Source organism: Drosophila montana, unplaced genomic scaffold (genome assembly GCF_035044405.1).
Source record: "Drosophila montana isolate Dmon_TW-CO22-7 unplaced genomic scaffold, ASM3504440v1 contig_3733_1, whole genome shotgun sequence".
NCBI classification, from domain to species: domain Eukaryota; kingdom Metazoa; phylum Arthropoda; class Insecta; order Diptera; family Drosophilidae; genus Drosophila; species Drosophila montana.
The window spans coordinates 8,191,096-8,203,313 of record NW_026998620.1 but is presented as its reverse complement, the minus strand read 5'-3'; the positions used below and the strand labels follow the sequence as shown (position 1 = coordinate 8,203,313).

The 12,218-nt window shown below is 39.5% G+C and overlaps 1 protein-coding gene and 1 long non-coding RNA gene across 11 annotated transcripts in view; one reads left to right on the top strand and one right to left on the bottom strand.

Annotated features, from left to right (window-relative positions):
• The window catches only part of heph (polypyrimidine tract-binding protein 1 heph), a 165,232-nt gene that overhangs the window by 130,887 nt on the left and 22,127 nt on the right, over window positions 1–12,218 (bottom strand). For 7 of the 10 annotated variants that reach the window (XM_064694760.1, XM_064694759.1, XM_064694764.1 and 4 more), the window contains one exon: window positions 10,996–11,025. The exons of the other annotated variants lie outside the window; for them this stretch is intronic. In XM_064694760.1, coding sequence (XP_064550830.1) covers window positions 10,996–11,025 — 30 coding nt within the window. The remainder of the gene's footprint in view (window positions 1–10,995; window positions 11,026–12,218) is intronic. 10 annotated transcript variants of the gene reach the window in all.
• On the top strand, window positions 7,968–9,711 carry LOC135436982 (uncharacterized). Its single transcript, XR_010437636.1, has 3 exons — window positions 7,968–8,757; window positions 8,837–9,287; window positions 9,345–9,711. It is a non-coding gene; the product is annotated as an uncharacterized LOC135436982 (long non-coding RNA).

The window sequence follows — 12,218 nt, the reverse complement described above, 5'->3', positions numbered from 1 at the left end:
AACTCACCTCTCCACCCCACCATCTCTTTACTGACAGCTTGTGTTTGTGTGTAATTAAAAATGTCAACGCACAATGGTTTAGGTGACAATGCAATCAGGTTGCACAGTTCGCAGACTGGCTTATACCTGCAGCACCAACAACAGCCAGAGCCACAGCAACAGCAGCACCAGCATACACAATTCTGGCACTGCACTTGGTCAATGAATGGAAACCAACCAATTGATAACTGAACCAGCTGCGAGCTGACAACTCGTGTGCTGCGTTAATTAACTAGAAAGCTAGCTAACAAATGGCTGAATTAAACCATACTCTAGCTCTATTTGTGCAGTTCCAGATGCAAAATAAAAAAAAAAGTAAAAGCCCTCTCTTCGAATTTAGAAATCTCCGCAATGTTTACTTTTACTTCTTGCAACAAGCCAAATCCCATTGCGAGTGTCTGCCAGCACGAGTGCTCGCCGTCGACCGCACAGGAATTTTTATCTTTTTCCATTTTTCCAGAAAACATCTCTCGCAAATTAAATGAAAACACCTGATGATATTTGAAATGCCTCTGCCTCTCACGAGATTTGTGCATATGTGAGTTCTGCTAGTGGATGGTTTCTTTTTCCTTTTCTGTCTTCTTCTCTTGTACATTTAAGCAATTTCTTACACCCAAAACAAATATTTTACTTATGCACTGCGCCGGTAGGCGAACACAAAAACCAATAGACAATGACTCAATAGATCAACGACTAAAATATACCCGGAAAGATCATTCAATCCGAGATGTACTTAAATTTGAAAAGCGGTGGCAGCGTTGGAAGCGACAAAGATAAATACATTTTGATTGTGCTCTTAACTGCAATATCAAAACTGAACGTACGATTTTGTGTAAGTCTCCGTGGCGATCTTGTCCAGCAAATAAAAAAAAAAAGCTTGCAGCAGAGTACTTCTACCCGTTTTAAGAAGGGAATATGCAGCCTATTTTTCAGAAATTTCGCAAACATGAAGCACTTTTTATCATTGAAAGATCAAAGATGAGCAAGCAGAAACGAAACACCGATATCACCGACGTAATCGTATATTTACTGAAAGATGAATCGCTTGCTGATATATCTTATAAGCAGTTATTCCAAAAAACATATGGACCACGTATTTCAATATAAGCGTGAAATACTCTATTGTTGTCTGGTGGTACGGGTATATGAACAAAACAAACCGTGCCGAAGGCAGCCAATTTAAAACGCTAAGCAAATGGACGCACGTTGCGAGCACATTGTTTGCTTTGCTGTTTTCTCGTTTTCCCGCACACATGTATTGGTAAATTAGTTTACAGAAAAGAACATTTCTATGAAATTAGTTTGCTGTTGCCACAAAACCACGTCTGGCGCATACTAAAGAGTCGCCCGCGGATTCGCAACGCTGAAGATTCTGTGGAAGCAGCAGCGCAGCAGTAAAAGTCACGGCTGGCCTTGAACTGAATTGAGCGCTGGAGTTGCGTCCAAGTTGCGACTGCGCAATTGAGCTGTCAAGTGCGAATCGCAAAATCCGGATCGGAATCGGAATCAAAAACAAAGACGGAGACGGAGACAAAGGCACCAAAGGCACAAAAGAGCGTGCAGCTAAACTAAAGAAGTTGAACATCGTCAGACTCTTCTCATTCTTATTCTGATCAGCCTCTATATCAGCATCATCATCATCATCATCGTCATCATAATTATCGTTGTCGTTCTTCATTTGGACTTTATTTGACGGCATGGCAGGCAGTGAAACGTAACGCAAAGAAATAATAAATGAGCTTCATTATGGTGTGAAATGCAATGCGAAAAAGATCAAGTGACGTCTGACTGTATTTATATATATGTATAGTATGTATGTATGTATGTATGTCTTGGAATTGGGGTTGAAAACATGAGTTCAGGTTTTCCATAAATGCACAATTCTTAAAATTTAATAACTGCCGCCATTTAAGGCAGCCTTAGCTTGTTTCAACCGGTTGTGCAATCGATATCAAATATGTATATATACTAACTGTAACTCTATTTGTATCTGTATCTGTATTCGTTGTATTTGTATCTATATATGTATCCTAGATGTGAAGTAATTTTATTTCTATCTGAATCTATATGATGCCGTAGTTTTTTATATATGTATTTTTGTCTATCAGTTCTTGTATCTGCATCTGTGCCATTATTTGTATCTGTAGTTGCATGTAAATGTATCTGCAGTAAATGTAATTGTATCTATATTTTTAAAAACTCTGTGAATGTGTTAGCATCGGTGTCTGTAATTTCTGTTTTATCTGCATTTTTATTTGTCGGCATCTGCAGTATCTATACTACTATTTGTATCTGCCCGTGTTGTATTTGTATTTACAAGCTATATTTTTGTTGTAAGATCCATGGCAACAGTCCTTTTATGGAGCCCCTGCGACAAGCACAACAATCGCATAATAATAAATTTGTCAAATCTTGAAAGAAGTGCTGAGCAGCCCAAACATGGATTAATGTGTTGTACAGTCGTAGTTATGGAAATACTGCCTTTAATTTTAACTACTTTTTAGTCATTTTTTCCATAACTTTTGGTCAGACCGAGTTTTGCAAACAAGTGTTAATGACATTTGAATTACAGAAAGAGTCGCTGTCAGCTCGGTTCGGCAGACGCGTCTGTCTGTCAGCGTTGAAAAATGTTTATGCATGAGAAATTGTTTGGCCAACGCCGCTGCAGCAGACACATAAATTCTCATTTAGCATCGTCAAATTAATGACTCAAAAAGTGCCACAGCGTTGTCGAAACCGAACTGTAGGCACGTTTACGAAACGCACGAAAAGTTTCCAACGGATGGGTTCAAGTTGAAAGTCAGCACAGAATTGCACAAAAAAGATCTTCCATAGAGTTCGCCTTGTGCCTGTTGTCTCTTAAACAGCTGATCGCGACCATGTGGTTGCCCTGCCGATGAGCTCATCAAAGCAAATGGCAGACGGTTAAAGCAAGTGGAAAATCTTGTCAAACAACTTAACCGGCTGCCGGCCGGCATAGTTACAACTTGCTACAACTGCCACTAGCTGCAGCGGCAGCAGCAGCTGTAGTAGCAAAAACCAACAACAACGAAAAACAGCAGCAAAACGCGTAACCACAACGTAACAACATTGAATGAAATTATATAATAAAAGCAACTACTACTCAGTGCCTTGTTATATGACCAGACAATTGAAATGCATACACTAGCATAGATATAACTTTCTCATGCGACAACTGACAATAGATGCCGGATTTTATATGTGTGTATATTTATATGCCGAATTCCTTGAGTTCTGTTGCACAACTTTATGATACTCAAATTTTTGGAGAATGTTAAATGTATTCAAAGCATAGATACTGTATAATCTTGCTACTCTTGTTATAAAATTTCATTATTTTATAGCTTGACTAAGGGAAATCGGGCTCGAGCAAACATATTTTTAACAACGTATCTACGCTTCCAGTCTAACCAGTTGCCATGATAAAAATAGCTGTGCCCATTTAAAAACTTATACTGCAGAGTATCTGTGTTTCGTTATGCACCACGTTGACTTTTCTCGATTGCTTATAAAATGGCCCCAAGACCCACAACGAGCAAAATCGTAAAACATGTGAAGCGGCCGCAAACTTTTAATGCTCTGCCCGCCGAGAGGAAACGAAACTTGGGACACACTTGTTGCCATTTTTATGGTCAACCCGAAAAAGAAGAAAAAATAAATAAATAGAAGCAACAATTTTTACAAGCTGGCCATCATTTATAAAGTAAGGTTTCTTTTTTCTCGAATATATTTTTTTTTGCTTGCAATTTTTTTTTCTCTGCGGTTGATTTTCAGCGTTTAGCAAACGCTTTGCTCAAGGAAACCAAACACTTGCCATAGCTGTCGGCCTTGCAGTTGGGAGCTTTCAGCAATTAATCACAACTAACCATGGCTCATTAGCTTTGCAGCTGGCAGCTGCGGCAACTTGGCTCAGTCATGAACATAATAGTTGCTGCCTCAAGCCTGCTCGAAGGCAATTGTTTGGCCAGTCATCAGTTTATCGAAGAATTCTCCATGTTTGATGTCTGATTAGCGTTAAGCTATTAATAGCTGCTGTATGGGCCAAGAGCTATGTATGTGAGGTAAGTGAATTTGAAAGCCACATTAAACACGTAGCCAACAATGGGAACTGGTTACAAGTGACACTTTTGTCATAGTTAAATTATCAGATGCTTGCTTCAGAGACACACAGAGAGAGAGAGAGAGAGCGAAGCAGCCACAGCCAATAATTAGCAATGAAATCACGTGCAAATTGTTGGCCCAACGTTAGCAGCTGCCAATTTCAATTAAAGAAAAGCGCTCGGCTTCCCAGCGGACTGCTGGGGTGAACCTTTAAGTGGCCGTGACTAATTACGAATTAAATTGACAGAAAACGTGTCCAACGTGCGGGCAGCACAGTTGTAGCGGCGACAAAATTTTGAAGTTTTACATAATTTATGAGCGTTACTTTTTTATGCCTTGTTCCCAGCTCATAAGTCAAGTGCCCAGCTTCGCCTGTCAGCTTAGCAAAGCCTGGCCACGCCCCACGCCCCATCCGCAAGGCTCAAGGCTGGCGAGCACTGACTAACTTGCCAGTCAGTCTGTCTGTCTGTCTGGCCAGCTGGGCAATTGGCCGGCTGGTTGGTTGCGTGCAACAAGTTAAGCCGCTGGCTGACGTGTTGAATGGTCTACGCTTTAGCTGTTGCACTTGTGACGTGTATATAGCCCGAAAAGCCAACAGCTTAGCCCATGCATGGATATATAAATGGATATATAGATGCCGCTTGACAGGCTACACACACACACACACACAATCACACAAATATGTGATCAACGCACGTGTAACTGGCTGCACAAGCTGACCAATTAGTTGGCTGGCTTAGTGTTTAATACGGCGGTTGTCTTTTAAAGCACAGTTAAGGGCGTCAGTTGTTGCAGACAACTGCACAGAGAAACACGTACAACTGCCTGGCTTTTCAACTCGCAATCTAGTGTAGTTCATTAGCAGCTGGTGCAGCCAGAAAAGCGCTTTCGCGAAATTGCACAAATTTCATTATGAAATATGAAGCCATATTTTTTCCAAGCAGACATTCAGGTGCTATCATTGAAGAAGAGACGCAGAATAGACGCATATCACACCAGAAATGACATTTCCAAACAAATGTTGGTTTAACTGTTTGGCTAAATGATTCTCTTAAGAAAATTTATATGTTTATCTTTTTGTTCCATCTCTCGTTAATTCTTAAGCATTTGACGGTTTTGTTGAAGTTTCTGATTAAATATATCTATGTTATATTACTTCCTTAATGTAAAAAGGGTAACAATGTATGTAACAATCAGAAGGAATAGTTTTCTTGATCAGATACAAAATCTGAATCGTTCTAGCCATGTCCGTCATTCCGTATAGAGCTATAGACTAGAAATTTTAAACATATATTCGTAAGAGCTAGATTTACAAAATTTGTAACAAGTATATTCATACACAATAACTATATTTTATATTCGGGATCCCTTCTCCCGGTTCTCCCAAAAACTGTGAAAGTCTCATCTCTAAAGGTTTGTTAATTTTTAGCAACAACAACTGAGAAAAATATGTATTCTGTTATTCTTAAACGAACAGATTCAATTTGTTAGCAAATTACACTTTCGAATATTTAAAATAAAATGCATAAAACTTTTGATATCATTTTAACTTTTTCATGATTAGCTCGCTTAGCGCGTACCAAAATAAAATCCACGAAAACAATCAAAAACTTTTAAATCCGATTTACTGCGCTCAATGCCATGGCCGATGGCGGCAAAACTTCATAATTAAGCACAAACGGTCATACACACGCACACACACACAAGCCCACTTGGTTACACACATTAACACGCAATCGGCTACTATTAACCTGGACAGTGATCTCGGACAATGCAGCGCTAAATGAAAAGCTGGCGCCCCTTGACAGGTCGGCCAACATGTTAGGGACAGGCAAATGCAAGCAGTAGAGTGTTGGATAACGCGCATTGGCTGGCTCACACACACGCGCACACACATGGGTGAGCCATGGTGTCAGGAGTTGCAAAATCTCGCATATCCTTCTGGTTGCCTGACTGGCTGTCTGTACGCAGCGAACGCCTGTGTAGTTTTAATTAATTAAATTTCACGCTCATAAAATGTGAAACAATGTGCAAAACTCAGACACACGCTTGCCCCCAAAGCTTTAAACGGATCCAACTGAAACTACACTTGTTTAATTACTGAACCACGCCAGAAACTGCAACTGGCAACTGTTATAATGCAATCCAACGGAAATTGGCTCATGTGCAAGTTTGCAACAGTAGCAGTAACAGCAGCAGCTGCAGCAGCGGTTGCAGCGATCGCTGACTCAGCTAAATGGCAATTGATATGGAGTGAAAAGTGCGAGAGCACGAGCAACTGGGGCTAAGCATAATTGAAAGCGTCATAATATTATCCAGTCGCAAGCGGCTTCATAGCAATTGATTCATTGTAATGTGTGCCAGTTGGACAACGGCCGACAACGAATTCTATGCACAGTGCATTTCTAGACTGCGCAAACACACATACACACACTATAATGATGCACACGCGATTGCCCCATTGCCGCATATAGTCATCAAGCGTATCTTAAAGATACTTTTCATACTGCACAGTAGCTGTGCGGCGAATGCAATCATTAAGCTGTATATGAAAGCGTTACTTTTTGTTTAAGTTTTTATTGGCTGGCATTAATAGTGGACTTCCCTTTTTGCGCCGCATCCGCCACATGTGGCGGAATTGTTTAGATTTTGTTGTCGCCACTGATTTCGTGCATTTTTTTTTTGGCGTTTTTGCTGCGCAGCACGCACTCACATACACAGTGTGTTAATGATCTGCTCTGCTGCGCCGCATAATAAGCGGACGAGAAACTTCGAGCAATACAATAACGTTGAGTCTGGACGTTATACTATTTTGCAAATCATTCACGCTTGTTCGTAATCGCTTTAAAATTAACTGCTCAGCTAAGTGGTTAATGTCTGCTTAAAATTGTTTAGTGATTGCAATAAAAATAAACAGATGTAAGCTTAAATCAATTAGTTAGTTAGTGAATTAGACACATTATAAAAATTAGCAACACAGCACTTTATTTGACTAGGAGTATCTAGATCTAAAATACACTAATAGGATTTACATAATATCCAAAAAAAAAAAAACAGCACTCTTGGTCGCTGGGAAATTAATATTTCCAAAAATAAGAGATCTTAGTTTGTTTTTTTTTTTAAGTTAATTACGCTAGAATTTATAAAATGACCATGAAATTTTCTACAGAAATTATGAAATCTGAAAAATTATTTATTGTTCATTATTTATCATTTTTTTGCATATGAATTGTGAGAGACCGGTATAAAAAACCTTTGCTGTACCAAATAAATTAAAAAACAATGTACAAATCAGGCCAATATATATTTTATGTTATTTGAAGTCAGAGATGTTTGATATTTTAGCTTATGAATTTATGTGAATAAGCATACTTTTAATATTAATAAGAAGTACTAAATCCTTTCAATAGTAATCAAGATGTATGCCAACAAGAATAGAGAATAATAAATTGAAATAGCGCCAGACGGCTCAAAAATGTTCTTAGAAAGTTTATTTTTTATAATAACTAGAGGCTATCAATTATCAAGTTTTTCCCTTCGTAAATTTAATTCGTCCGTAAACAAATTTATTTCTAAGTGTTTACAAATTCCCTCTTGCCTATTGTCAAATTTTGTCTAGAGTCGAACCATTTAAATTACAAACGAAGCACACGATCTTAGCTGTATAAAAATAACAAACAATAAAAAAGAAAAATTGGAGAAGCAAAAAAATATATATGTGTAAAAATTAACAACATTCGTTCAAGTTCCAAGGAATATCATCAAATGTTGATTTCATTCGCTGCAGCAATTTCCATTCTCATGCATAAATATTTAGCTATCGTTTGCGTTTGACGTTCTCCCTTACCGCGACGCCGACTGCTGATCTGATCTGATTTCTGGCTTTGAACCATTGGCGTTGGCAGTATTGAGGAGGATGAGGAGACTCTGCCGCCGCCTCTGCCCGTTGCCGTTGATGGTGTCTCATCGCCTGGCCAGCGGAGTGTCTGGCTGGCTTTTTATGAGTGGGTCGCTGTTTGTGCCTTGGCTGCCGCTTGTTTTGTTTATTTGCTCAAGTCTTTCGCAAAAGTCGTTCTGGCAACAGTCGCTTTTTTCGTCTGTTTATCTTGTTCAAATTGCTGAAGAATCGTAAAACTTAAATTCACATATATGTGACGAGCGGGTTGCGCAGACGATGATCGGATAAGCCGTGTGTTTTATGCGTTGCCATCAAAGCAAAAATGTGCAATTAGCAAGTTGGTAAAGTCGCAGCCAATTAAGAAATAATTCGCTAGAGTCTTAAGAATTACGTAAGAATGTAAATGCCTCATTAGCAGCTTTGCTGATAACACGAGTGCATCGGCCCACCGGTGGGTGATGTTGCAGACAACAACACAAGATTCTGGCACGTATCCAGAACACACACCATTACTCAAATTAAAAAAAATAAAATAAAGCATCAAACTCTCTTAAGTAGCTTTACTCAGTGCAACCTGTTGCCGCCTGACTGCCTCATGCCACAAAAGTGGCCGGGCAGGTCGTCACTTACAGCCCAGACATTATCATCATTCTCATCAGGAGCAGCAGCAGCAATGCGACGACTCTGACGATATATGGGTGAGGAAAATGCTACACATTTTGGCTGGCAAATCACGCAAATGAAATGCACAAAATGTGCGCCATTTATATCATGCAGCTAACACCCAGCTCCCGCGCCGGTGACGTGTGCCAAGCTGCCTAGAAACTAGGAGGCAAAAATATGAGCCAACAGGCCACAGGCAGGCAGGCAGACTAGCCGCAAAAGACATTGCACGAACTGCACGAGTTGCCAGCAGGCGACTGAGTCAGCTGCATACCCATATAAGCCCCACCTCCCTCCCAACCACACACACACACACCACACTGCTCCTGTCGCACACCCATGCCCCACAATACGGCTACACTCAATTGCGCACTAATTTAGCGCAGCTAGCACTTAATAATTTCTTTTCATAATTGAGTAAAAAAAACTGGTGACGGAAAAGCGAACGGTGCGACGCCTGGGTGTGATAGAGATGTCAAGAGATGATACCGGGCAACTGCATCTTGAGTAGCCAGCTAGAGAGCATCTCAGGCACAGCGGACTGCAAGTTTCGAGGGTTGGCCAAGTAATACGATTGCTCGCATATATAGTTTTAAATAAACGATTGTCCGAATACTTTCAGAGACCCGTTTAAAGAAATATATAACACTTCTATTTATGGTACACGTTATTGGTGCAAATGTGAGGAACTCAAGAGTTCCCAAAGTAGATGTTACTCGTCAAATATGCCACACGATACATTGAGCACCTTCGCTTCCATCTCAACTGACTAGCAAAACGACTGGCTTCTCCTGGTAGAAGAAAAACTAAGTGTCCCATTACTGTAAAGCTCCAGTAAGCGCCTTCTGGGGCAAAAAAGAGAAGACTCAAACGGTGGCATCCACAGGAACTATCTAGCAGGATGCTCTAAAATTCACGAAAACTACATCAATATACTTAAAATTATGGTCCACTTTTGCCTAAATAAATTTAAGTCTCAACGCAATTTTTTCCTCACATATAACTAGCTTAAGTTTGCAATTTAAGGTATTCTTGTTACAAAAAATAAACTTAATAAATATACTCAATTTCAAACCGAACAAAAATTGTACTACACTTTTTATATATAAATATGTGCTATATTTGCAGCATGTCATCTTACTTAGATCTGAGTACCATAAATATTATAAGGAACTTTATAAAAACTACTATTTTACAGAGCGTCTAAAAAGCTTCAATGCGCTTAGAGAGCTGTGTCAGGTTTATACAATAAAAGAATCAATAATTTCACGATCATACCCCGCTAAATGCACTGCAACAGTAAATTGCCCACACTTGAATCGCCTTGCGTTGATTGAGCTGAAAATGCATTCAGAGCCGTCGGAAAGAGATTTATGTTTGAGTTGAGGATAGACGGCCCAGAGAGGTGGCTGTGGAGGGCAATGTTTGCAGTTGTAGGGTCTGCCACGTCTGATGTAAGTCACCATGAAATGCTTTGAAGTTGAAGGCGTTAAAAACGCAAGGTGCACAAATTAGTTGCGACTACTTGACAGTAAATGCCACAAGTGCCACTTGAATGGGAACAAAAGCAAATTGAATGATGCAATTATACCACAAATAAATGGCAAATGGATAAGATATTTGGACTCAAAGGGATACGTTAACGATAAAGACGACAGCAAATTGGCTGGCTATTAATTTCCAATTGTTAGCCCATTGATGACACTTTGAATAGCGGCCGAAAAACCGACAACTTAATTGGCTTAGCGGTTGCCCAGCAACAGCACATGCACACACATGTAAAAGATAGGTACGCACACACACACACACACATGCACACACAGACGTAGAGGCATAAACAAAAGGCAGCGCTAAGCACGCATTACGAAAACATAATATGTTAGGCGATTAATCAACTGTCTAAATAGCTGCTTTCGAGGTTGGGGGGGGAAACTCTGGGGCTCTTTAATTAATTTATAAGATTTTTATCAGAGGTCAGAGCCAGCGTTGAGCTTGGACCTTGCGAGTGACCCACTCAACGGGCGTGATAATTGCACTATAAAAATGCGCAACTAGGGAAATAAATTAGCAGCCTTTTTGTTTTTCTACCCATTTTGGTGCTTCTCTTTCTACGAATGACTTACGATGAAATAAATCTTAATTAATATGAAAATCGATTACTTTGCGCATTAATTATTTAAAAGTAGCACTCAAATAAACAGCAGTTTGTTGGCAACAGTCGAATTACCAAATAAATTATGGGACAGTAGCTGGAGTTGTGCGGTTTAACTTACGTTTTCTTTCTCGTCGTAGTGCAAACTTACCTGAAATGAAAATGAAGAGAAAATACTTAAATTAATAACATGAAAAAGAATATAAATAAGAGATGTGTTTGTGTCTGTGTGTTAATCGTGTATAATTTATGAGCAGAAAATTGAATTCAAATTAAAATTATATCAAAGGAATAACACATAAATCAAAGTAACAATGCACAAATTATTTTCCATGTAAAAAAAAGAAAACTTTTTTAATTTATTTGTGTCAAAGGGCCCAGAGAAAAGCAAATATGCGGCCACAGCATACTTTGAACCAGTTTTTTCAGAAAATATATGACAATACCCTACAATAAAAAGGTAAGGCAGGGTTGACATCCAGCTATAACTTACATGTGACAAATTGGAAAGAAAATAGCTAAGCTAAACTATAGATAAATGCATTTCTGTAAAAATCTCTTTGACAAAAAAGGCTTTCGACTCGCATTTGATTTAAATTTAATAAAACATAAGTAAATATTTGCGAGCTGACTTGCAGAAGTCAAGAAAAAGATGGGTATACATTTTTATTTGTAGAACCGTTTTGAACTCATTTATCTCCCTACTGAATGATAACGCACAAGAATGAATGCTTCAAGCCGCAACATGCTTTCTTATTTCCTGAAACATTTATCATGGCATCAACGAACCACCCGCTTAGCCAGTCAGCTACACATATGTAACAATGATAAAATGCTAAGGATACGGCAAGTGGCCATTGTGCGTTACGCTTTAGACGCTTTACGCTTTTGTCCTGCAGGAAGTCTCATAAGTCATTTCTTCAAGTCAAATAATTCATAATCGATTTGTAGCGGCAACAGCAGGACCAGCATCCCACCAGGCTGAGTTTGCGTTGGGCAAACAAAACTCGCGCGAACGAGCATTCGCCGCGGGACAAGTTCGTTAGGCCAGGCTAGTGCGTCAGAAAAGTTGCTCCAACATTTACCTATGAAAATCAAAATGTACCCTGGGAAACAAAGGTACAGGATGACTACAAGACAAACAAAATACGCTCGTTGAATTTCTATTAAGGCAACTAACTCAAAAGTAATTGCTAGCTAGCGCAGTTGAGTAGCAATTGCACGCTTATCCCCCCTCACTGACCACATCTCAGGTAGAGTGTGGCTTTGGTTAGGTCTCCAGCTGCTGCTGGTCACCAATATGTGCGCGTTAATGGATGCCTAAATAAATGATAACTGCAAATT